Raw genomic sequence first — 27,531 nt, forward strand, 5'->3', positions numbered from 1 at the left:
GCTAGGTCAGAGCCCACATCAAGAGTGCAGAGTGAAAATAAAACCATTGAAGGAGGGTGGAAGAAGGGGGAGATATTGTTTAGGATACAAGAAGAGCCGGCCCAAATAATTGAACTAGAGGGGAGGGAGGAGCGCACTGATGATGAGACAAGGACTACAGGAGGTAGAGAGGAGCTATTTGGGATATAGGAGAAGACTTAGAGGAAAGTGAAAGGTTAAGCATGGCAATGGGAGGAGGAAGTGAGGGGTTGGATGGCGCATGTTCAGGGAGAACCATGGAAGAAGAGTGGGCAGGACGATTAAGGAATAGGTTGGGGAAAATGGCACCACTAGGAAAAAACGGAACGAAGGTGAGTGCAGATACGACAACAAAGGGGAGGTTACAACTCCCACTAATACACAGGGGAGGAGGAAGGCCAAATTACATACCTTGGGCTCAGATGGATAAGGCCAATTTGTTAAAATCATTGCCCCCGCTATCAGGAGGGGCAAGCAAGTGGATAAATGCATTCGAGAAAAACACAGCCGGGGTACCTTTAGCAATAGGTGATGTGAAGAGTCTGCTAGTATCAGCAGTCGGGGATCAAGCTGACAGAGTATGGGTAAAGGCTGGCTTCCCGGGAGTAACTTTAGACTGCGATCGCCATGATGGCGCCTCTTTTAACACAGTACATGCCAGGGTGTGGGACGCCTTAAGAGAGACGTTCCCAGGCACCCCAGATTTGCAGTCAGTAATGCAATGTACAATGAATGATGGGGAAGATGCTATGGATTGCATTTTTTGGGTGCAAGAGATGTGGAGAGCGGAATCGGGCACGCCCTGGTATCAATCAACATCATTATTCTACTTCATAATAAAGAGGGGGCTCCCTAAAGAGGTACAAAAAGCACTTGACAAAATTGCAGGTATTGAAGCAAAAGGATGGCCCGAAATACAGAGCATAATAGTTCACCACTGTAAATGAATAAAAGAGAGGGAAAAGGAGATAGCGCAGAAAAGATTGGCAGACGAGGCAAAATTGGTACAGACAAAGCTTGTGAAGGTCGCTGCAGCCGTAGCCGCGCTCCCACACAGCAGGGAGGGAGAAGAGGAGGAGGAGGGGCTGGTAGCAATACAGGGGAGGATGGCAACGAATTGGGCAGGAGCAGGGCAACGGCAGTGGAACGAGCAGGAGCAGAGTGGAGGTCTGCAGTGGCAAGAGTGGGCCCCTCGAGGGGGGTGAGGTGGGTACAGGGGTCGTAGAGGGGGTGGACAGGGGTACGGGGGTATGGGAGGAGGTGGATGGCAAGGACCCAGAGGTGCGCAGGGAAGCTGTTGGAACTGTGGGAGGTGGGGGCCCTTTTCCAGAGAGTGCAGGAATAGAACAAACAATGGATTCCCAGAGATAGAACACTATGGCCACCCTCACCCGGGAAGCCCAAATGGTCTCCCAATGGGGCAACAACAAAGGGAACAAGAGCAGGGGTACCCGGAACAAAGGCAAGGGCATCACTACAGAACACAGAATCACCCACAAAACAACGACACTATGCACTACGCCCCAGGCAACCCTTTCACGACGACTGCAAATGGAGCCCCAGCACCAGCCCCCTATAGTGGTGTATCAGTAGTTTCAGGAAGTGTGTTCAACCAGGGGGGGGGGGGACAATGAGACAACCAGCATAGGACAGCCCACAGAGAACACTTGCGTGTCCTGTACTATCTACAACCTACGATGCAGCGGAGGAACCATTGGTAGGGGCGCAGATAGGAGACAAGCAGTTCATATTCATGGTGGATTCGGGAGCGGAGAAATCATGTATTCGGGAGGGCCGGTTTCCGTTATCTAACCGGAAGTTAGAGACGCAGGGGTTCTCTGGGGCTGTAATTGAAGTTCCTTACACAGAAGATTTGGATGTGACAGTGGGGGGTAAAACGGTAAAGACACCCTTACTGTATTATGAACAATCGCCAATAAACTTGCTTGGAAGGGACCTTCTTAGCAAGCTCAACATGACAATATCATTTACAGAAAGAGGGATAGTGTGCTCAACACCAGGAATATGCCCATTACGCGTAATGCTGGGGATGCAGGCTCGGACAATGGCACCGGAAATACGTGGCCTGCCAGTGGACGAAAGAATGTTCATTGAAGGTTTAAAAACACTGGCCCAAGTAGTTCCCGAGCTAAAAAAGTTAGAGTGGAGAATACCCGCAGAGTTTGTCTTCCGCCCAATAGTGCGCCCAGACATAGCACCAGGGTCAGTAGTATCCCTAGACTTGCATGCTGTACAGGTATCAGCAAAAAGGATTGCAGTTATGGGATGGACATAGATGGGTGTGAATGGCACACTGTATTGTGCATCAACGCTAATATTGCCCTTCGGGACTTATCTGATGATTACCTCTTTTCTGATGCGGAAAATGATGGCGAGATAATAATGGAAATAGCAATGCCCTGTGACATTTTGATTCAGACGAGACAAATTCCCGTCCAGTTGATGGCAGTGGTGGGAATGCCACCGTCCTTTTTTGACGATGACATGCGACTGGTGCCAAACAATTTGTGGACAACAGGCCCCCACGATGTAGGGTTGTTGCATGGAGTGACACCAGTGGTAATAAAGCTCAAACAAGGGGCAATTTTGCCCCGAGTGAAACAATATCCATTGTCACGCGAAGCTGAGGAAGGGATAAAAGAAACAATAAATGCATTGTTAGCACAGGGAATAATAGTGCCTTCAAACTCCCCATGTAATACCTGTATCTACCCGATCAAAAAAGCAAAGGGAGGGGCTTGGAGGATGATCCAGGATTTACGCCCCCTAAATGACGTCATACAGAAAGAGTTCCCTTTAGTTCCGAGCCCTGCTTCGATATTGTGCAGCATCCCAAAAACGGCATCACATTTCACAGTGGTTGATTTGAAAAATGCATTCTTCTCCATCCCCTTGGCAGAAGAGAGCAGATACGTGACAGCATTCACATTAGGGGGAAAGAGATACGAGCATTGCAGATTACCTCAGAGATACTGTGAAAGTTCGAGCATATTCAACCGCATACTACACGAAGACCTGGGTAATTTATCAGTTGAAAGCACAATCATTCAGTGCGTTGACGATTTGCTCGTCTGCGCACAGAGTGAAGAAACGTGCAGAAAAGACTCAGTAACACTTCTGACGCTACTGGCGAATAAAGGGTATAAGGTGGACAAGGGAAAGCTACAATACTGTCAGACAGAGGTGCTGTACCTGGGGCAGCTGATATCAAGAGACGGGAAAAGAATAATCACTGACACAGTGGAAGCAATAAGGTCAGTGAGAGAACCCACAACAGTGAAGGAGATGCAGAAATTCTTGGGAATGTGTAACTATTGTAGAGCATGGATATTAGATTATGCAGCCTACACCAGGCCATTACTGCAAGCACTCAAGGAGGCCCAACAAGAGAACAGGAAAATAGAGTGGTCAGAAGAGATGAGCGACTCGTTTAAGTCACTAAAAGAGCTGATTTCGAGTGCTCCAGTACTCGCCAATCATGATTATGAGCGCAAATTTTACCTGTTCTCACATTGTAAGGGAACCCTTATGACAGCTGCAATGACACAAAAGACTTCCCTGGGACACAAACCATTGGCTTACTATAGTGGCATGTTGGATGCAGTGATGCAAGGCCACTTCGCATGCGAGCAATCTCTCGCCGCGTTCGCCATTGAGAAAAGTGCCACAATAGTAATGGGGTGCCCTGTCACGTTGTTCGTGGAACACTCATTGTTTGCAATACTTGAAATATCAAAAAGTACACTGACCACACAGCGAGCAACTGCCTATGAAATAATATTGTCCAGCGCCAATATTCACGTGGTACGGTGCAGGACAGTAAACCCGGCAACATTCATCACAGAACCGTGCACATTAGAAGACATGCAAGAACACAATTGTGCAACTTACACAGGGGAAACAGGGGAGGACACGGTGGTGTGCGAAAATGCCCTGAGCGAGGGGGAGGTGTACTTTGTGGATGGGTCAGCATCGATTGACATGGACACAGGAGAGAAACATGTGGGACTTGCAGTAGTGAGGCTAGAGGAAGGTGAGTATGAAGTACTAGTACAGTATCGCCTTCCATCACATTTCTCAGCACAAGCAGCAGAACTTATTGCCCTAATAGAAGCATTACATGCAGTTAAAGGATGTGCAGTAACGATATATACAGACTCAGCCTACATGACGACAGTACACAGTGGTCTAGCCAGGTGGGGCGGAGAGGGTTTCGAAGGGCAGATGGGACCCCAGTGCAACATGCTGAACTACTGAAAGAACTGATTGAGGCCCTAAAAGATCCAACAGTGGTAGATATAGTCAAGTGCCCAGCACATACGTCCAACACAGACGTTGTGTCTTTGAGGAACGCGGCAACGGACGCTGCTGCCAAGGAGGCCTCGTATTTTGAAAAACGTGGAACAGGTGAGTACATATTACAGCACAAGACGAACGAAGAACTCCCAGAAGGATACAATGCCATGCCCATGTCACAAATACTAGAGCTGCAGGAAGGGGCCAGTGGTGATGAAAAGATGATGTGGGAAAAAAGAGGGTGCAGCCAATCGGCAACAGACTTATTATGGCGCCAAAATAAATCAGGAAAAGTATTAATGCCTATCAAACTGTTAGAGATAGCATTTCAGCAATTGCACTTTCCAGCGCACAACACCAAACAACACATTGCAGCAGAGATACAAGAAGACTGGTTCGTGCCCTGTCTCCAGGAGCACATATCCAGATTGACAATGGAGTGCACAACGTGCCAGATATATAACTCTGGAATGACGCTACGAACCCTCAGGGGAACAATTCCAAAACCCATAGGGCCCTTCAGCGAACTGCACATTGATTACGCGGATATGGGGGAAAGGTGTAATGGGGCACGCTACATGATAGTGGTTGTATGCCCATTTTCGAGGTGGGTGGAAGCAGGCCCATGTGCACGACCTGATGCTAAAAGTGCCGCCAAGTTCCTAGTAAGGGAAGTATTCCCGCGTTGGGGAATTTGCGACGTAATTCGCTCAGACAACAGCACTCACTTTGTGAACGAGCTCTTCAAAGAAGTGACCACGTTATTGGGGATAAAACATACATTGTGTTCGATTTATCATCCTCAAAGTAATGGCGTTGTCGAAAAGATGAACGGACTGTTAAAAGGGAGTCTAAATTGTGTTTTTCGTTAAAGAAAAACTGGATCTACTGTTTACCCCTTGCGCTGTTTGAGCTGAGGAATCAGCCAAGCAAGGACCACCATCTGTCCCCGCACGAAATTGTGACAGGGCGACGGATGCACACTGCACATTCCCCACTACGCCAACACTCAGATGCACACAGAAGCGCCACGATATTGGGAGATGAGTTCACAGAATACCTGCAGAAGCTAACTAGGGCAGCGCGTGCAATCTCAAAGCAGCTCTCACCACCATTCATAAGGGAAGAGGGAAACACAACAGTGACCCATGCAGAACATGAAGTACAGGGACAATTGATGCCAGGAGAGTTCATTTATGTCCGGAGCTTTGTGCGCCGGTGGAATGCCCCAAGGTTCCATGGGCCGTACGAAGTGGTATTTTGTACCCCTACAGCTGTAAAGTAAAGGGGCTCAAATACTGGATACATTTGACGAATGTGCGAAAGGCATATAATAGTGTACAGGAAGAGGTGGATGAGGAGGCACAGACAACAGCAAACAAAAATGAAAATGATGAGTGAACGTGAACAATTGAGTGGAGGAATGTAACTGTTAGAAAAAAACATTAACAAAAGAAATTCTATTACAGGTTATCGATGGAGATAAATGAACAAAAAAAAAAACTTTCAAGTGTAAATACGATGTGAAAAATATGTATATTGTCTGCTCCCTTCTCTGTACATCTCCCACCTTCCCCCCTCCCCTACCCAACCCATCTTCATTCCACGACCTCCTGGCACAAACAGTGCCAACAAAAATGTTTACATGCACGCACTTAATGCACTTTTATATCTCAAACAGGAACTACCATGGCAACAAACGGGCAGCCTGCAACGGATAGATTTGTTAGATATAGAGAAATTTTAGCTGAAAGATGTAGATATTCGTATGAGTGTAGATTGTCTGTATGCATTACATTATTTTTTACAATACTGTTTGGCCTGGTTACGTATTGGTTTATAGCGTTCATGAACGAGGGGGGAGGGAATAAAGAGATTAATGTGACAAATGAAACAACAATTGTGAATACTAAAGAAGGTGATTTTTTGGTTTTGGTATGGGACGGATCTAAACTGGTATGGGGTTATTACACGACACCACCCAATGTTGCTATCTCGCCAAACGAAAGATTGCAGGAAAAAATGCGAAACAGCACAACTACCCCGCATAAAAGCATCCAATTACAATGCCCATAGTTTAAATGATCGTAAACCCTCTGTTATATCATGGTTATACAACACCCCCACCAGCGTGCCCACTCCCGCAACAGAAAACACACTGCTAGATAGCATGAAGAAAGAGAATGAAAAAATGAAAGTGAGATATGAAGCAGAATATGATCACTAGGAAAAGGGGGGCAAAGGGGAGAAAGGGGGGCCCACACTGTTCCTCGCCCATGAAGCTGGGAAATATCTTAGAAATAACAGAAGGAAAAGGGAGGCGGGAAGGAGGAAATATGACTAATATTACGGGTTGGGATTGGACAAAATGGAAGACCCACGACACCCCCACCAGACAAATAAATGGTATGCGGACATGAGTGCAACAGCTAAGCAAACAACAAAAGAAAGCTGTTATGTCTGCTCCCTCATTCCCTATGCTTCACGTACACCCAAAGTATTGCTGCCCAAAGAATTGCCTATTGTCGATGCCCAGTGTCTCCTTCATCTCACGTTGTGCAGAATTAAGAACACCTTCCAGGCACATGAGGTAACTTTTAAAATGCTGCAGAATGAGAAGACATGTTATCCAAAGGCGGTAGGAGTGGTATGTTTGGAGGAACCATTTTTTATAATACAAGGGACACTGTTTTCAGAAAATAAGTGGAAAGACGAAGAAATAATGTGCAAAGCCGAAGAGCTGCGAGGTGTGGCACCAGAGAAACTGCAATGGATAGAAAAAACGTGCACGCCAGTCTGGAAGGAGCACATCTCAAAATTGACTTGGGTAACGGCCATTGAAAAACCCTTCAAGCTACAGAAAGAAATAAACTATGAACTGTGTTTCAAGGGAGACGGGAAAATCATCATGGGGGTAAACAAAAATTGCAACAAGACCCTCACCATCCCAGATATGAGGAAGGGGACAGCGGCCCTCATGGACACTTATTGGGTATGTGGCAACCAGGCATACCTGCACCTCCCACAATCCTGGGGTGGCAGCTGCTCATTGGCCACCCTAAACTCCGCACTAATGGTGATACCGGAAAGCCACATTGATGGGAGCAAGAAAATGCGAGAAAGACCTCAGCAGAATGAGGCCCAGCCAACTGCAGAGTCACAAGTATATGTCCTGTCTTCCGGTAACAAGGAGGAGGCGCTGTCACGAAACAAACGATCATCGAACTACATATCAAAAGCATCATCAGAGCTGCTGGCACAGATCCCGGACAGATATCGATTATTCAGCTCTGCAGAAACTTTCTTTGCCTCACTCATCCCTAGCATCCAGGCACGAGCAAATGCAAAGTGGCTCCAAATCACACGCTGGGAGCTAATCCAGCTGGCGAATGACACTGAAGAAGGGTTTAACGTAATAAAGGTGGAACTGCGAGCACTGCGGCTAATGACCATGCAAAATAGGTATGTCCTGGACCTGTTGACAGCAATGGACGGAGGTGTTTGCCGAAAAATTGGAAGTGCCTGCTGCACTTTCGTACCTTCCAAAGACGCGGATAATGGTTCCTTGTCCCTTGATCGAAGCAGTACATAACCTAGGAGAAAGAATGAAAATGGAAGGTGGAGCAGAAGAAAGCACATGGATCGACAACATCTTCTCCTGGGTCCCATCGTGGCTGGGAATGACTGTTAAATTGTTGATGCCGGCAGTAGTGTTCCTCCTTTTTATTTTTTGCATGTGCCAGGTGGGTCTTCGATGTTGTGCTAACGCCGTACCAAATGGTGCAATGATGATGGTGACAATGGCCAACGCCCGCAGTACGATACAAACAATGCAGGAAGTACAGGTACAAACAGGAACAGATAACACGCCAAGATTCCAGATGGTGCCCATATACCATGACAGGGATATAGTAGATAAGCTATGGCACACTACAATTAAGGCGCCCCGTATACTTGAATGGTATGAGGAGGTGTGGGTGGACTTAGAAGGGGACAGTGGTTCTATATATCTGACCTGCAACCCGGACGAATATGCTAGGAGAGGAGAAAGCCTGCGAGGAGTGTGCAGGGCATGGATGCCCATAAAAGGCACCCCTGCGTGGGATGACGCTATAGCTGAAGAGGAAGAATGCAAGAGGTTGGAGGATTTAAAGTATTCGTTACTTAAGTAACATAAGGGGGAAATGTAAGGGAGGATTGGTCCAAGAGAACCCCCTTCCCTACATCCTCTCCCCCATGTGAAGTTCATGGCTCGTCAGGGGTTCCCTCTGCCACCAGGGCCCAGGTGGTGGGTGGGACACTGGCTGAAGACATTGACCAAACATGCTGTATTCAGCTAGGCCCTGGAAACCATTTTGTAAAATAACGATGGCTTGAGCCCTGTGCACCGCAGCGCGGCCCCCACCCTTGGAGCGTTTCACTTATCCCTGTGGCCGCAGCTCTCTGGCAGATCCACTGAGAGCCCGTTCCCACGAACAGACGGACATGAGCTAGTGTTAGATACCAACACTGTAACATTTCACCTTCCGCAGTGTATCGCTGTTTCCAGTATGACCCGGCCAGCAGGGCCGGGGTGGAAAAGAACTGTAAAATGGTCCCCTAACAAAAGCAGAGTCCCCAAATACTAATGAGCAAACCACCTGTGATGAAACTTGTCTCTCCACGACCTTTCTGCTTAATAACCTGTAACCTCTATGAAGTTGGCAGAATGTGTGCTTATATGACATTCGGGATGAAGTACCCACATCCCCGTAGCTATGCGCAAATAGTAAAAGTGTCCCGGGGGGTTTTCATGTTATGTGTTTCGCCAAGGTCCCATGCCACAACTGAACTAATGCTGCTAGAGCGCAAAGGAAGACAAATACAACCCTATTGGGAGCTCATGTAAGTGGCGCACGAAAATGCACCATATGTACGTCCAAGCTCAATATGTGTCACTGCCATCAGTCTTATTAGCGGGTTGTTCCTGCGTGCTCCACCAACCTTACTACTACCTCGCTTACCGCACAAGTATAGAAAATGTAACAAAACGTTGTGGTTGTTAAATACTTAGCGTATAGGTAACACGTTTGAAATGGCCATGTGAAAGGCACTAACAATGTCAAAACATAAGCTTTAAAAAGACTCGATGAGTATTGTATATTATGTGAATGTTTATGTCTCTTCCACTTAAATCTGCAACACACGAGGAAAATACCTTTGTGAGCATATGCAAGGCCATTCCCCCCTCCTCCCATTGAAGCCTGCCAGACGAAAAAGCAGAGGCCTGTGCTGCTCTGCTCCACCTCCCCCAATTCGGCTGGAGCCGCTTCAAACATTCACATTCCCCCGCAGCACCCAAGGCCACGGCCTGCCACCTGAATTATTTACAACCCAGCAGTAAACCCCAGCCTTAAAACACAGATCCAAAGGTGCCCTTTTTTAGGCCCCACGACCCACCGGCTCACCTTAGGTTAATGGCCCCTGTAAAATTAGGACACCCAATATTATAGCAACACTACAGGAACACATTCATAATGATTTCTAACGAGACATGATAACTCGGACAGCCCATCCCATGCCCTGAGACCCAACCTCGCGACCTATGATACCCGGTCAACAGGACGATGGTAACCATGTATTGATGTATCACCAAAAGACCCTACTCTAGGTGCATTCCTCCTGTGTTGCATTAACCTGTAGAATAACCTATTGGAAGATTTATCAGAGAAGATAATATTGCAATGTTGAATGACTGCAGTGTGCCTGGCCTTAGGGCAGAAAGTCAGGAAAGAAGTTCATCACTGACACTGGTCACGGCTGGCACAACAACACCGTCCGGATGAGCCCAGCTGACCTGCCCGGCCCAGCCCAGCCCACAAGGGTAACCAGTGACGTCCACCGACCAAGGCAAACCACATCACAGCAGCACCTATAGTTAGTCGCCGCCACTCAATCCCCACGAACCTGTGCCCCCTATAGCATGTAGGTTCTTATGACATTTTTTGTAAATATATACGCCTGTCTTTGCTATTGTCAGACAGAGCGCTCTCGGAGTTTGCAGAGTCCTTTGCAAGCCCTATTCTGATTGATAAACCCCCATTTAAGCTCACCCGCACTTTGTCCTAGCCTTATTCCCATCTTGGGGGAGTCCATTATTGTCTCTCATTATGGGGAGGATTGTGCTATCTGGGGGACGCTCGCCTTCAATATGCAGAGGTCAGCAGGGTGGTACTGGATGTTTCGAACGTTGTATTGATTTGGCTTACATTGGATTTTGAGTTGTTTAACCTCTATTCTCTAGCGTCAATTCGAAAACATATATTGGTAGCTAAGGTGTCAAAAACTGACATTTGTACAAGGTGTGTGTTCATATAAGTACATTTGGCAAATTATCACGTGTGTGTCCACTTCTCTAAAACCACCCTCTCAAATGGCACTAACTGAAAGCTTGTGTGAGAACGTGCAACAGGAAATTGCAAGGTGTCTCGAGAGGAACTCACAAAATGTGTTGGGCCAGGTCTAGTACACAAAAACAATGCTCAGATGCAATATCTAGACATCAATTGCCCATATTTTTCTATAAGCACGTACGAGGAGTCACCAGTGGAGGACTGGCAACTTTTGTCCTTGGGGCAAGCATAATTTTCTGGCCCATGGTATCGTGGCCCAAGCCCACCGTGCAGCCAACTCAACTTCCAGACCAGGTAAACTAAATACCAACCTCTCCTCTCCCAAATTTTCTCAAATATGTGTAGTAGACCTTGCTTTTCCTTTTATACAAAATATCCGGATTCCAGGAAAAACTCCCCCATAACAAACCTAGTGTCCCAGTTTGTAATGTGAAAGCAGGTTGCATTTAGTCCTATCACATCTAATTCCACTTTTAGTTTTAGACCACTGTTGTAAAAAGGTGGTCAGGCTAAAGACTTCATTGGTAGAGCTGAGGTGTAACTGAACCACAGGCTCTGGCTTCGTTCTCAGAGCTGAACATGAACTGGAGCAGCAAAAGACACATACCTGGCTTGCTGCCTCCCCAACAGAACACACTACATAAATGGCTAATATAATTAATTATGGATACACACTATATATTGGAAGCCCATATGAGTGACACTTTCCCTACAGATAGTTTAGGAAAATAAGTCGCAGTGATGAAAAGTCATTTCCTCAGGATCACAGTGTGGAAGGTGGGGATCTGAGCCCCATTGTACTGGTTCCACAGTTCCCAATTTAGGGAGCAGCGAAGACTTCATCTTCTCTATTGAATCTTCAATATTAGAACCAACAAAACACAGTCTACAAAGTTGTTATTCACAAACAAATCTAATATGCTGTTCAATAAATCTGGCTTTGAAAGGGATTTGGGTTGATTGTTCGTGTTAGATTTGTTCACGGTAAACTGTCCGCAATATAATTGCTCGGGGCAACATTTTAAACATGTATATTAAAGAAGGGAATAACACAAACAATTAACACAAATCCCTCAATGATGCAAGCTACTTTACATAATGCACCCGATAAACAGAGAGTACACCGCCCCACCCCCTTCCCCTACTTACCTGCTTGCTCCCCTGCAACCCTTTTTCTTACTTTTTTAAATGTAGGTTTCCCGCCACCAATGTTAAGGTAGCGGGGGACACCCTTGCGCCCCTGAATCCCAAAAATACTGATTTCCATGTTCAGTATTTTTAAAAGTATGCAGGCAAAGTGCACAGAAGGTCAATTCACAAATCTAAAAAATGAGCAAATGATTCATTTGATCAAAAATGTTTGAAAAAATTGACTAATTCTGTAAAGTATACGTGGAAGGATGTTTCTGTATTCATGTGACAATGTATCTCTGTGAGTGAATCTGTTGTTGAACTGCATGCATGCCCTTTGTTGGTCACATAAGAGTGTTCTGGACAAGACAATGAAAAACAATCACAGATTTAGGGGGTCATTCAGAATTGGGGGGCAATGATGAAATCTTCAATATTTAGCAAATAACACTGATTTTACCAGGCAGTATTTCATGAGAATACTGACAGCAATATTTACTCTGCCTATTTTTACCACCACCTAACAGGTGGAGGTAAAACATCCAAATTGGCCCAAAATGTTATACTGTACCGAACAGAAGCACAGGTGCTTCCCATCAGTACAGTGAAACATGTTCTTACCAAGGGCATTGGTGAAGGGGTGAACAGGCGGGCATCTCCGACGGCCCCCTCTCACCACCTTACCCATGAACTGCATAAAAGTGTCAGAATTGACAATTTTGTGCACTAAAAAATGTACATTATTGGTATGAGCCACTACTGTACATAATCCATTTCCAACTTCACATTGAAGGTGAAAATGGCTGAACAGGTTTTTTTTAAAAACACATGTTTGTTACCACTGGCAGAGGTGGTATTTCTGAAATATCTTTGGAAGTATTACAGATATACCACCTTCACCAGCAGTAAACTTTGAAGGGGGCAGATTTTCAGAAATACCACTGACAGAGGTGGTAACTTTCTCCAGCGGTATTCTTATGGGTGCTATTAAACTCTTTTTGTAATGAACTCACCAGTGATCAAGACATTCACCAAAAGATAGGGGAAGCGTTCTTACAGAATCAAACCATGGCAACATAGTGCTGCCAACATTACCATCAAGGGTCACAGAACCGATCATTTAAATGTATACATTGCCACTGGGCGGTATGAACATGTGCCTGCGGCATAGGCTCTATTACCTTTCACTCACTGTTGAGACCCACATCCAGGAACATTTACAACATTGCTGACATCCACTCCTCATATACGCAAAAGCAGAGCAGGCCTTGCAGCACTCATAGCAGGGCTCTTGAGTCTGTGCACAGAGGTGTCTCTAATACTTACTGGGTTCATAGTAATCCACTACAGACACAGAGGCATCTTGCGTATATGCCACTTTGGAGTCTCTCACTGAAGGCACCGCCACACAAACTCGGGTTTCATTAAGCTAGGGGGATCCAAAAAAATACATTAAAATAAACTGTAAAATATATGCTTGCGTATCGGTATAACAATGCATTTGCTCTAAAATATATTATTGAAGGGTTTGTCAATATCAATCAATATAAGGCTATTTCTCAAGACGGAAACAAAACAAAAATGACTAATTATGCAAATAAAGGTTTATTAATTTATAGAGAATTAAGTTACCAACACAGGGAACAAACTATTAAATGTTCAATTATATTTATTTTATTTATTTTATTGTGCATTTGCAGGGCATACATCAAGTACATTGTGTTTCAAAGAGACCACAGGACAACAGGGAGGGGACATGGGAGTGAAAAGCAAATATAACAATGGAAGATAGAGGTGGACCTACTAGGCCTTGTGAGCATTCAGAACATGCAAGTGCAGAGAGAGAGGGATGAGGGAGTGGGCAGTAAGTGGTAGGTCTACCAAAGAGGGGAGTGGGCAGCTGATAAATGACTAGGTGGGTGTGGTCAGCTGCCAATAAGTAAGTGCAGGCCTGTGGTGGAATAGGCCAGTCGGTGCCAAGGCAAGTGCTGGGAGCGTACTACAGCTGAAGGCGACTGGACGTGGGAGGCCAGGACTCAGGAGGACACAAGGGCCCTGGTCACAAATCTCAGCAACTGTGGGGTTAGCAGAGGAGAGAGGGAGGGAAGAAGGAGTTGAAAAGGAAGGTCTTTAGGAGCTTCTGGAATTTGAGGAGATCCAGCTCAAGACCAAGAGGAAGGCGGAGGCTGTTCCTTAGGCAGGAGCCTGCCGAGGAAAGAGATCAGCCACCAGCTCGCTGTTTAGCAAAGTGCTTGACACACACAGAGTGGGTGCCGGAGGAACGTAAAGATGTAGAAGGAGAGTAGTGAGAGCCAGTTGTAGATAGCGGGGTACCCAGCCCCAGTCAGCCTTATGGATGATGCAGAGGGATTTGAATTTGGTCCTTGCAGCAACTGGGAGCCAGTGGAGAGATTTTAGAGCTGGAGAGATGCGGTCCCTGGGCCTGAGGCCAAGGGATAAGTCTTGCATCCCTGCTCTGGATTAGCTGGAGGGGTCATAGAGAAGAAGAGGGTAGATTAAGGAAAAGGCTATTGCAGTAGTGTAGCCTAGAGAGAACCAGAGCTCTAGAGACATTGAGCTTCCGGGGGAAAAGTGAGGAAAGGATGAATTTCTTTGAGTAAGTAGAGTTGAAAGCGGTCCTTCTTGGCAAGGTTGTGAATGTGAGGGAGGAAGGAGCGAGAGGAGTTGAAGATGACTCCAAGGTTTCTGGCTTCAGAAGAAGGAGAAAGTGGGAGCCCATGTGCAAGACTCCCTGGGTTCGAATCCCACCTGCAAAGTGCAGAGACCCCTTTGCTCCTGTCAGCTTGCCAATTCAGGAATGCCAAGGCGCCCGAAACTGAGGAAAGAGGTCAACCAGTCCAGTCCAATATCCTCCCTGAGATACCTAGGGTATCGTGGAGCCGTTTTGTGAGGATGGAGTGGTTGACTATCAAATGCAGAGGAGAGATCAAGTAGAATGAACAGCTGGAGTGTTGGAGTCAAGAGATGCTAGCAGTTCCTCACAGGTAGCATTTTCCGTGCCTCTGAATGCTCAGAATTCAGATTGATGGTCATGTAGGCAACCAACAAGTTCAGAGTGCTGGGTCAGCTGGGGAAGACAAGCTCCTCCAAGAGTTTCCCAAGGAAGGGGGTGATGGATAGGGGGCGGTAGATGGCTGAACAAGATGGGTCTGAAGAAAGTTTTTTCAGGAGGGGGCACACAAGGGAGTGCTTGAGGGAGGAGGGGAAAGATCCAGTAGCAAAAGAGTTGTTGCAGGAATCAGCAAGTGCAGGGGCAAGAGAGCCAGTATTGTCCTTAATGGTTCTGGAGGAACAGGGGGAGACCTGTTTGGAGGAGACCTTTATGCAGCAGGCAACTCTGGTGACCTTGTCAGGTGTGATAGGAGAGAAGGAGGAAAGAAAGGCAGAGGGGGGATGGTAGGCCCTAGGAGGCAGAGGTGTGAGGAAGGGGAGGGGTGAGGGAAGCAAGGGTGCTCAGGATGTCCTGAGTTCAAAGTGTGTGTGGCCAGCGCGTTGCAGATGGCCTGCGAGGGAAGAAGTGAGGAGACTGCAGAAGGGTTGGCTAGTTCCTTGCAGATTTTAAAGAGTTCAGCCATGTTGTTGGATGCCCCCAAGACGTGGGCCTGGATGTGCGCCCTTTTCGTGGAGCCGATGGAAAGTCGGTATTGCCTTTGGAGCAGGTGACAGGCCAGTTTGTCAGAAGGTCAGTCTGAGGTCTACCACTTCTGTACCGCAGCTCTGCACTCGCGTTTCAGCGATGCAAGTTCGGAGTCGTAACCAGGTGCTGGGCTTGGAGGCATGTTTGAGGCAGATCCTCATGGCTGGGGCAAGAATGGCAGGGGTATTAGTGATGGCAAGATGGAGGTTGCTGAGAGCAGAGTCGGAGGTAGAGTCTGCGGTGGGGAGAGAAGGGGGATGAAGGTAGATGTGAAGGCAGCAGCTGACACTTGTTTTATCAGACGGATGTTCGTGAACGAGGTTGGCACGGCTGGGTCAGGTGCGGTCAGAGGGCTAGGAGGACCTAGGTGAGAGGAGCGGAGAGAATGGTCTGACCAGGAGAGTGGAGTGATCAGATCAGGGGGGGAAGAGTGAAAGATCAGTGTGGATGAAGGCATCAAGAGTGTGTCCAGCCGAGTGGGTAGGACCAGAAGGGAGAATGAGAATGGAGAGGGAGAGCGAGGCGCAGAGGTTACAGAAGAGAGCGGATGCCGTGATTGAGGAGTCAAGGTGGATGTTGAAGTCACCCAGAAGAAGGAGTTTAGAGGTGGTTGTGAGGAGAGAGGTGGGGAAATTAGCCCATTCTAATAGGAACAGGGTGGTAGTGCCAGGTGGCCTGTAGATAGTGCCAATGGTCAGTGAGGAGGTGGGAGAGATGACTAGCTTGCAAACCAAGCTCTCGAAGGAAGAGTAAGAATGGGTATGTATGAGGGAAGAAGGGACCCACTCAGGGAAGATCAGAGAAACCCCACCTCCTTCATGGTTAAGGCGAGGCTTGGAGATGATCTTATAGCCATCAGTGAGAAGGGAGTCAAAAGTAGTGACTGAGCTGACATTGAACAACATTTTGGTAAGAGCAAGGATGTTGAGGTCAAGGTCTTCAAGGAGGAGGCAGATGTCCGCAGAGTGTTTGATGGCAGTACGAGCATTAAGCGTGGCTAGGTGAAAGAGGTCACCACCTTTGAAGGTTTTCTGAGGAGGGGTACAGGGGCATGGTACAACAGTCGGAGGAGTGTTTTAGGACAGTTTTTCTGAAGTCCAACTAAGGGCTTAGTAAAACCATTCAACTGAGGCAGTACAAGACTCCACTCTTAGTATACGGCTGTACCACCTGAGTACATGGTAGCGCAGACAGAGCAGCCAGGCTTATGTTAGGAGGGCGAGAGGGTTGTAGAATCAGTACACATGAACACATGAAATTGTAATACAAATGGTCCAAAGAAACACTGAAACACTGTGTATGTACAAATACATGGTTTATTTAAATACAAGTAGGCACAGATAAATCTAGGGGTAAATAAGTACTAACACATTATATGAAATCATAATTCTAAAAACACCACACTATACTTGAAGGAACACAGGCCCAAGGGTAGGCCTTATTTGAAATACCTAACAGTAGTTCTAGGAACATCAAAACCTTTTCATACACATTCAGTATAGGTCACACCTATTCTTGGGGAGTAAAAACCAATGGTTACTTTTTAAAATTACATTCAGTAATGCAAGGGCAGTATACCATTCCAGATGTACAGTGACTCTCAGTAATGATAATGATGTGTTATGTATATAGCGCCTTAATCCAAAGCGCTTTACAGAACACATATTTACATACAATATCACCGAACTGAAATTGGTACTCATTTATCGACCTCGGAAGGATGAAAGGCTGAGTTGGCCTTGCCAGGATTTGAACCTGCCACCTGCAGATCACGCTCAGATCGCAGCAGCAAGCGCTCAACCCGCTGAGCTATCTTACAGCTTACAAATCACTTAATCAGTCAACTGGACAATATAACTTTTGTGAATAGTGGAACACTTATTCTAGGTACAGTAAAACACCTATAACTATTTTTGTGATAACACACAGTTATACTAGGTGAGTAAAACCTAAGGATGTAATATTAAATAGCAGGTGTTTTTGAGAACAGTGAAACATAGATCGAGATATGCAGTAACTCTTGTAACTTATTTTTGGATGGCACACAGCTAACATAAGGTAAGTAAAACCCATATACTTTTTATATCTCACATGCAGTCCAGGTTAGATCTTTCCCAGCTATTAGGATACTGAAGTATGACTTATCAGGGACAGTTAGAACCACAGACTCTAGGTTAGATAGCACAGGGAAAGTAAACCCTAATGTTACACTTTTACTGAATGACTCAGTTATTCTAGGTAGCCAACAACCTAATGTAGACTTATTCTGGACAGGCTAGCAGCAAGTCAGGGGAAGAAGACCCACTTGGGGGACACTCATACAATTATCCTCAAATGACTAATCTGGTGATAGCAACAATTGGAGGACACTCTTACAATTGAATCCGAGTGATTTGCCTGCGGCTGAAAGTACCGCGGGCAAATCGTTCGCATGAGAAAGGTGTGAACTACCATAGGTTCGCACATTTCTTATGCGAACACACATACCTTCTCACACCCACACACCCATAACACACCCCCAACCCACACCCCCAACATAAACAAACCCCACTTACCTTCATCTTCACGCTGGTTCCCTGCAGCGCCAGTTCCCTTTCACTTCCGAGATCGGGAACCGGCGCTGCAGGGTCCTTTTCTTTTTTTTGTAACGAAAGGCTGCAGGGGTGTCCCCCGCAACCCCTGCCCACTATACCATGAAGTATAGGGAGTGGGGCGATGCGGGGGACACCCCAGCAGCCCCCGTTTTTTTTTTCAATGCTACCACCAAAGGTTTGAACTTTTGGTGTTCAAACCTTTGGTGGTAGCATTTTTAGAACTTTTGGTCAATGAGACAATTTTTATCGTTAATTTCAACCTAAACCCATACATTTATCCTGCAGGAATAATCTGGTGAAACCAACATTTTACTTTTGGAAAGAGGCACAACCTAATCACAGGAGAGTAATATACCTTCACATCTACTTTATATTAGACTGGCAAAACAGTTGCTAAGGAAGAAAAGATGTTAACCATACTTTTAAGAATAGTGCATCACATATCCAAGGTAATCCCTTAAGATTCTTTCCCCTATTCTTGGAGCATGACTGTGCTCAGTAGCAGAAGGGTGGTCACTAGCACTAGTGAACAACAGGCAGTGTCAGGATAGGTTCTTTAGTAGCAAAAGTCAGAGTTCCTGAGGAAAACTGGGCAAACAGGTGAGTACTTTACTTCTAGGGTTAGAAGAGGGTCAGGTGGCTTCGCAGAAGACACCCTAGTAGGATTCTAGCAGTGGGACTGGGTGCACTGGATGAGAGGCCTCCCCATCACAGAAAACACCCCACAGCTACACAGAAATCATAACAGGCTTAAGGTAAGTACATACCAAAGCCAACACAGTACTTCAGCATTGAAGAATATTTTGCAGCAGGAAGCCTTCAGGATCTGCAGCCAAATACCCCGTCAGTGGATTCCTTGTTGTGGTGACTGGAAACAAGACCTTGGAAGGAACTTTACAGCAGGGAGCGATGAAGAAGGCTCTAGGCAAGGTTTCCCTTGTGGCTGAATGCGGTTCTGAGTGTTTGGCGCCTTTTCAAGGAGCACAGAAGAAGACAGAACATCGCAGTTAAATTCTCGTCGTTACAAATGTCCAGCACTCTGCTTAGGGGACTTTTCAGACTCGATTCATGTCTCTGAAGATCCACCAGGATGCCCACGAAGTATCAGCGAGATTCGGAATTCGCAAGACTGTGCACCGCATGATGGCTTGAGGTCTCAGGTATTGGGGTATTGCAACAAACGCAAGGTCACAGTAACGTGTGGGATGGCTCAAAATGTCCCAGATCCTCTTGTGCCTTTCATAATTGTTTTTTTATATGGGTGAGGTTCCTAGACTCGGAATAGGTGGCTACCACTGCTTGGTTCACTCACCTGCCAAGTCTGTGGTTCTCTTTCTCTAGTTACTTTTAGGGTCCCAGATCCTCTCTTTTTCTGTTTCTCATGAGGCTGTGCGCCCTTGACTTGCACGCTGCTTTCAGGTACCTCGACCCTTCTTAAGTGCTTCCCACACTTCTCCCCAGGCCTCCCTGGACCTCCAGCCCCTCTCAGTATGCCTGCATACCTTTACTCTTGGTTCGCATCTGCCATGGAACAGGGCTCCCTTTCAAGGCTTTGGTAGCTCTCATGGGGTTGTCTTTATTGCTCGTAAAGCAGTGACCTTCGGCAACCTTGTATGAATGGCTCTTCTCTGCATTGCAGCTCTTCAGTTCCGGGAACAGTCAGGGTTTGCTCGCAGCGTCCCTTCTTCTGGACTTCCAGCGTCGTACCTCGGTCTTCCGTGCATGGCGTCTCCCCCTTCTTTACTGGACTTGCGAATGCATTTCTCACGACGCTCGTCGGTTCCCAGCAGCTATCGACTATCCACCTTGGAAGGTAGCTCTCTCCTGACAGAGATTATTTGAACTCCTGCAATAGACTGTTCACTACAGTTCTCTAGAGTAATTGGTATCCTCGTGCGCATCTTCTTCACAGTACTGTTATAATCCTTATATGGAAAACCAATAGTGTCCCTGGTATTCTTGTCGGACCCGATATATTAGGTTGACTGACTGTACAACAAAGAATGTTAGCCCCATCTGAAGATAGGGACGAAGGGTTGGTCTTTGGTAAGGAGAGGGATTGATGTAAAGCGGGATCATTCCACGTTCTTTGGGATGGGCCATCCCTAATACCATAAGGGGTTTCCTCTCCCATGTGATCCTCCCCCTTGGACCCACCCCAGGGGGGCTATTGTACTCTTGATTCTCCCTGGCCCCATGAGAAAGGTCTCCCCCTTGGGGAGAAGGGACAACATCCTCAGGTTCATCACAGTATGGAAATATTGCAGTAAGTGATTTAGTGCTACAATCCCTCACTTTTTACAGAGCCCTGTCAACTAATATTGGAGGATAGCACAGGAGCCATGGAGGAGTACGGGTGGCAGGGCACAAGTGAACACTCCTTTGGGGTGAAGAACAAATAGCCAACTTTCAAAAACCAAATCCGATGTGTTGGCAGTAAAGTACAGTGAAGGAAATGTGTTAGTTTGCTAAAGGATAGGAAACTATAGTAATGGTCTAGGAAACTGCACCTTCTTTTTCTTTCTATGCTCAGCTGCTGAGGGATTTTCAATATAATCATGGGTTGTTTGAATGTATTGCCTCTAGCATCCCCATGCATCTTGTTCAACTGATAACAGTGAATTTCAGAAGAGGAGTCCCTAGTTAAAGAAGAAGGTGCTCAATATGTTGGACCTGTGGGCATTGCTGCCATTGGCTTAAAAGACAAATATATGTGATTTTCTTCAACGGGCGCCAGAAGAAAACTCAGTAAGGCTCTTGATGTTTTCCTAGGCTGTGGAGAACCTGGGTGGGCAAAACCCAAAGCTGTATTGTGTGCCCTGTAATTTCACTTTCTCTGTCAGGGTTACATGCAGGGCTCTGGTGCGATTTTACTCCATACTAGGAATCAAAAGATTTTTCAGGGAGTAAGAAAGTGCCTTTGCCAGTAGGGATATTTAAGGCTTATTAAAATGTGTTATTTCCCCTTAGAATTCCTCTTGAGATCTGGCAGTAATTTTATTCGGGTTCCTACCAATGCCACTGCTCTGCTGGTCACTGATTCAAAAAAGATATCAGTGGGGCTTTGTGGGCAGAAGCAGGGGGTAGATTTCTATATGTTCATGTTTTCTTGTTTTTGTGGAGCACATTGGGAAGTAAAATGGATTGTGTATTTGCATCTTAGCTGTAAGGCTAGTTTTGAGTAAATGTTGACGCAAATCACAGAACATAATGTGGATAATAAGCAGAATCCCAGGAATTCTGATCATCGTATTCTGTGGTGCAGTAATTCTAATGCAATTATTGTCCTTACACAAATTATGAGAGAAATGTTCTTCTGGCCCTTGAATTACTCCATTAAAGTGGAACATAAACTCCAATTGTCATATTTTCTGACACATTCTTTTCAATTGCAATTATTCAATTTGCAAAAATTGCACAATGTCTGAATTTTTTGACAGTCACATCAGTGATTAGCGATACTTATTTTTTGTAATAAACCATTTTTTCCAGTGGCAGTAAACATGTTCTGTATTGTATCTGAGCAGTGTTGACAAATGAATAGCCACAACTAAACCTATTCTTTATCCAGAGCATGCAAAGCTTTTTTTGTGCATACACATTTTTCTCTCTATGCAAGAGTACTTTTGGTAGGTGCTATGGAATATCTTGAAGTCCTAGACTGGTTGATGAGCTCTCTTTATAATCACATACATTATTTGGTTTTTATTTAGCCTTTTTGTTTGGTAAAAGAGTTGTAAAATGTTTTGTTTACACTGATATCTCACTAACTACGCATGCCCACAAAGTGGCTCTCCTAGTTATTTAGTTGCGCACATGCAAAAAAATGTGTGCATAAAGGCTATTCATTTCCACAGTTAGTGAATAATAATTAGAAGGAACGTTGGTGGGCCGTGGTCTCACAGGTTTCTGATCTGCCTGGTTATTCCTTCTGCTGCAACTCCGGAGTAAAACGAGAACATACCAAACTTTTCCACATACCCAGAGCAGGCCTATTTTGTTTGTCCAGTTGATCCATATTTGAGAACTTTTGGAACCTTTACAACCGTCTTTAAAATGTACCTCATTGAACTGAGAGTGTTTCCCTGGTCCCTCTCAGGTCCCCGGAGTTTCTAAAACCAAGTATAACTTGAGTGTGCACCAGTGGTCTATTCTACACGTTGGTCTAATAAATCACTGCAGTTAACTCGTATAAACAATAATGTGTGATATGGGCCACTGGTGGTTATATTGTTTTTACCTGTTTTTATGGGTGAGCAGGGACATAATTATGCCCAGTATTGCATTTCAGATTCTACATCGTTTTTTGGACATCTGTGTCTCTTTTCCATTTGTTTAACCTGTTTACTTCCTCATGCTCATTACTTCCTTGCTAGGGTTTTGTCTGCCATATTGGGTGTATTGTGTCAGTGGGGCAAATGTGAAACCATAACTGGTTTTTGTTACATGCTTCTACAATTGTTAGTATATTTTGTAGTATTGTCTTTTTTTTAATGCACGATTAGTAAATGGTACATGTATAGTATAGTATGTGGTTCTATGTCATTTCATCGACGGATTTTGTTTTCGATTTGTTTTTTTACAAATGTTTCAATGAAAAATTCCATCGGATTTTTTATTTTGGAAGTGCAGGGGGTTCTCCCCTTAAGCCCCCATCCCCTATTATTCTTTCTCTATTCCCGACTCCTTATATGCAGTTTCCCACCTCCCTATATTTTCCTATGAGTTTTTTCATTGACTTTTTTTGTAAATAAAACATCAAAAAAAGACTGTCTATGAAAGGATGTTGTATCATATTATGTGTGGTATAATTTATTGTGCATCAGTATGGGACTAATTATACTTTGATTCCAGACCATCTCTCAAGAGAAAGAGTTGCTGCTCAGTCACTACCAATTGTGAGAGTTGTGACTTCATGGATGCACTGCTATTTCACTAAACTTAAGTATTCCTACACCCTCACTAGAGGACTCTAAAAAACTTCTCTAGCAAAGAGCTTTATAACCAGAACACTTGTGCTGTAGAGGAAGGGACAAAGACTTTGAAAAAGAGATCAGCCTTGTGATCTTGGTTCAAGCCTCTCTGCCATTGCTGAACTGTTTTCTGAAATATTGTAACCAAAATTACCCTATGATATAAACACACGTGTGATATTGTATTTTAAACAGGTTGCAAAGTAAAAAAAAATAAAAAGGTTGATTACAGGGATGTGCTAAAAACAGAGCAGCCATAGGAGTTGGGAGATGTGCTCAAAACTTTCCACTAGTCCGGGGGTATGTTTTTTCTGCATAAGAACCATTTCACGCATAATTGGTTGATACGATGTGCTGTCTCATGTCTTATCGTTCTTCCTTTTTAGCATGTTCTTGCATACTGTTTGGGGCACTCTATGTGATATGGTATTATTTTAGTTGCCTGCAAAGTGTGTGGTACTGCATTGAGGTTGTATGACATTTTGTAAGCTTTGAATTGACACCCGTTAGATGCTTGGTTTTAATGACATGCACAAAAGTCAAGTGCACCTGTTATCGGGGTTCCGAGCGCCAATTGGTTTACTCAACCATGTGTTCAAATAATCAATTAAACTCCAGACTTTAGAGCACCTTGTGAGGCCCATGCTATCAACCCATCAGAATAATTGGCCATATGAACCAGGTGCTTCCTGGGACACTGAATGGAATGGGGCTGTGACAAACGTGTGATCCGGAGTGCCTATAACTGCACCATACCTTCCTACGTCTTTTGCCCTTGCCCTGGACAAGTTAACAACTACTGTCATAGTGTCATGTATTACAAGTGAAAGCATTTCAATGTCGTCATAGGTTGATGAATAAATAAGAGATAATATATAAAACATTACATCAAGTCTTCAGTCAGCGGGAAAGCACTGAAAAGTGCTTCCAGTGGACATCAAAAGTACCTCTGCGCCTTCCTCCTACAAAGAGCAAGAGGCCATACAACACCATCAGGATCCACTAGAAAGACCATCATCAAACAAATTACTTTATACATTACAATAACATTCATACCAACATGCCAGCTTCCATTCTTGGGCAACATAGAATGTAGGTTATTGTAAATCCCAGACAAGTCCCAGAATACAAGCTTACAGCCACCTCAGCTCACCCACATTCACAATGTTGCCATCTCAGCTGAATTTCAGGGAGATTTCTTTCTTGGCCAACAGAAGCTCTTGAGTCTTCGCTGGAGATGCTGCTATCCCCACACCCACCCTATGCAGTGTCCCCCAAGGTTCATGTGTCTCCCTTACAACGTGTACACAAGGCCACTGTTTGACCACTTGGATTCCCTCGGCATATCATATACAAACTATGCAGACGACACAAATTCCTATTCCCCTGACCGGAGATTGGACCTCCGACTCACTCAGAATATCGTTGATCTACATAGCCATTAAATCCTGGATGGCCGCACACAGTCTTTGCTTCATTGACGATAAAACTGAGCTTCTTCCCATCGGCCCGCCAGCAAGCCTGTTAAAAATGGACCAAGCCTACAATGCCATCCCCATCGAGGGCCACACTACCCTAGTAGCCGCCGGTGTCCAGACTCTAGGTGTCTACCTGAACTCTGCACTAACAATGGCCAGCCAAGTCAACCATATTGCACCAACGTCAGGGTATGCCACCAACCTCATTAACGCTAGCAAACGTTTCCTCTCAACCAAGAATCTGCTTGAAGTAGAACATGCCCTTGTAGGATCCAAACTTGACTACTGTAACCTGCTCCTATGCAGTACTTCAGAAAAAAACCTACACAAACTACAAGTCATTCGAAATACTGCCCTCTGGGCTGCCCTAGACATTGGCGGACAGGGACACATCCCGCAAGCCGGAAAATCTGCCCACTGGCTCCTGGTTAAGGACATGATCCGGTTCTAGATTCTGTTCATCACCCATCGATGCCTATCGAATGATTCTCCCCTCTACCTTCCCAGAAAATCAAGAAGCACTCTACGACGAGGCCAGTAAGATCTGCTTACGTTCATCGCCTCACCACACCCAGTTTCCACCGGAAAGAAGCAGTGGGCACTAGCTTCCCAGTCTGACCTTCCAAGCTCTGGAACGTGCTACCCCCTATAACTGCTTCATGAAGAACCTTAACACACATTTCTTCAACTAACATTGCACATCTGTGCAACTCCCTCCCTTGATAGCCTAGATGTCGGCTTACACCCACTTTTCTTCTTTGTGTAACCAGCACCTAGATGCCCATGGGCTTTGTGCGCTGCTTTATAAATGTACAAATAAATAAAAAATATATTTTGGAGCCGCAATAGTAGAGATACATGTTGATGAAACTGTCGTTTTAAACGAGAAAAGAGCAATGTTTCTCTATATCATTCTCACAAACCGTATATGATGATCTCCAATAGAACTTTTATTTGGGGGGTAAGTGTCTTATGAGCGGTGGCTAGGCAATTCACAGAATTCATTCAGTGGGGTGCACAGGCATCAATTCAACTTTGCTCACAGTCAAGAGCAGCAATGCAATACTGGGCCTGTAGCATGATAAATATAAAGGTAGAGCAGTGTAGCTAGCTTTTCCACATACGGTAGTCGATAACCACATCCATTCTGTGCCCTAAGGCTACTTGACAGCAGAGCTTTTGTGTTCTGGCACAGGTGCTAAGTAAACAAATGCATGGTGGCATTATTGATTTGCTGAACTGTTAGCTCAAGGTGTTTCTTGTTGTAGACGTAACTTGCATGTGACTTTCAGTCATGGAAAATTCTGCACTGTTAAGTGCTGTCCTGTGTTGACTGTCGCTTTTGTGTTCATGTGTGTACAGGGCTACTGGTGGATCATACTTTATGCAGTCCACCCTCAGTCTGCTGTAGGGACCGTACTGTATGTTCCACAAATGTACTTTACCTTCTTATGTTTCACAGCCTTTCACTAATATTGTACCAGTTTGAAATGGCATGCCCACTCCAGAAATACTACCATTGTGCACTGCGTACATTGTCACATATTTCCCTTGGATATAAAAATGATGGAAAACTCTGAAACAGAACAGCAAAACATCTTTTTGAATTTTCCAGACATGCGACTAGAGACGAGCACCAACAGGGTTAAGCTTGACAATCCAAGGGCCACGATTCATAGAACGCTTATGGCGGGTCCATGTATATAGGGCTCCAAGTACCCAGGAGGGAGATGTTGGCTTTATGCCCAGAGAAGACATGCTGCCAAGTGCATTGAAAGGGAAGCAACTGAATACAAGAGCCTAGAAAGAAGGAATGGGACACGTAAACAATAAGGGATTTTTGGGTCAGAAAAGACCCTAAGGGAGAGAACCAAGAACTGATGGAATACAGAACCTCCAGAAAGCATGATCTACTTATCCTGCGTTTAGTTTCCACACAGCTGTATCAGCTCTACCTTATCCCTTAAAATGTATGGTGTTATATAAAGATACCTCAAAGGCTCCTCTGCCACTTCTGGTGGGGATCCCTGCACCCATTCCCGGATGTCTTTCAAAAGTGGCAACCTGCTCCACCCTGCTACTCCAAACTGTTGCTCTGCTGTCAATCTCTTCTCTGACATCTGCCACCTCCTTGAACTGCTGGATCTAGATGTTCTCACCCTTACTGAGACATGGTTCAAGGCCAGTTCTTTCACAAATATTGATACACTTGGGATACAAGATCCTGTCCGAGCCCAGGCCCAACAGGCTCAGAGGTGGAGTGGCCCTGATCTTTCCTGAGTGGGTTCCTGTCTCCATCATCCCCACTCAAGCCTACTCCTCCGTTGGATGCCTGGTCTGCAAGCTCTGTTTTTACTGGCTACTCTCTGAGCCGGGTCTCCTTCTACAGGCTACCTGGCCAGAAAATCCTCTTCCTCTCTGAATGGGCTGACCTCACTTCTCCTCTCCTCTATCTCCTTGGAGATCTCAACATCCACCTGTACTCTCCTGACTCATCAGGACTTTCCCGCACCTCTGCAAGTCTCTCTCCCTTTCCATTCTACCCTTTGGTCCAATCCACTCTGCCAGACACACCTTGGATGTTCTCATCCCTCTGACCCTCTCACTACTCCTCTCTCTTGGACTGATCACGTTCTTCTTTCTTCTAACATGAAGCTCCTGTTCCCCTGGCAAAGTCCCACCCAGCACCGCCACCCTACTTCACGGTCATCAGACCCATGAAGAGAGTGTCAGCCTTTGCCTCCACCTACTCCAGCAGCTTACTCCCATCCTGACATAGCCCTTTCCAACTTTCAACTTTCCATCTCTATCACTCTTGACATCCTTGCCCCTGTCATGAGGATCCGCCTGCAGCCTGCCAAAAAGTGTAATTCTTGGCATGACTCCGACCTGGCCGCCCTGAAATGCAAGTGCAGAGCAGCTGAACGGAAATCGGGAGCTTCAGGTTCATCCTTTGACAAAGTGGCCTGG

General features: G+C 45.5%; 1 protein-coding gene across 1 annotated transcript in view; it reads right to left on the reverse strand.

Moving 5' to 3' along the window:
• LOC138453423 (CD109 antigen-like) overlaps positions 1-27,531 on the reverse strand; it is a 1,481,241-nt gene that overhangs the window by 74,739 nt on the left and 1,378,971 nt on the right. Inside the window, exon 32 of the mRNA XM_069606256.1 lies at positions 13,185-13,287. Coding sequence (XP_069462357.1) covers positions 13,185-13,287 — 103 coding nt within the window. The remainder of the gene's footprint in view (positions 1-13,184; positions 13,288-27,531) is intronic.

Source organism: Ambystoma mexicanum, chromosome 4p (genome assembly GCF_040938575.1).
Source record: "Ambystoma mexicanum isolate Mex_15411 chromosome 4p, UKY_AmexF1_1, whole genome shotgun sequence".
NCBI lineage: Eukaryota > Metazoa > Chordata > Amphibia > Caudata > Ambystomatidae > Ambystoma > Ambystoma mexicanum.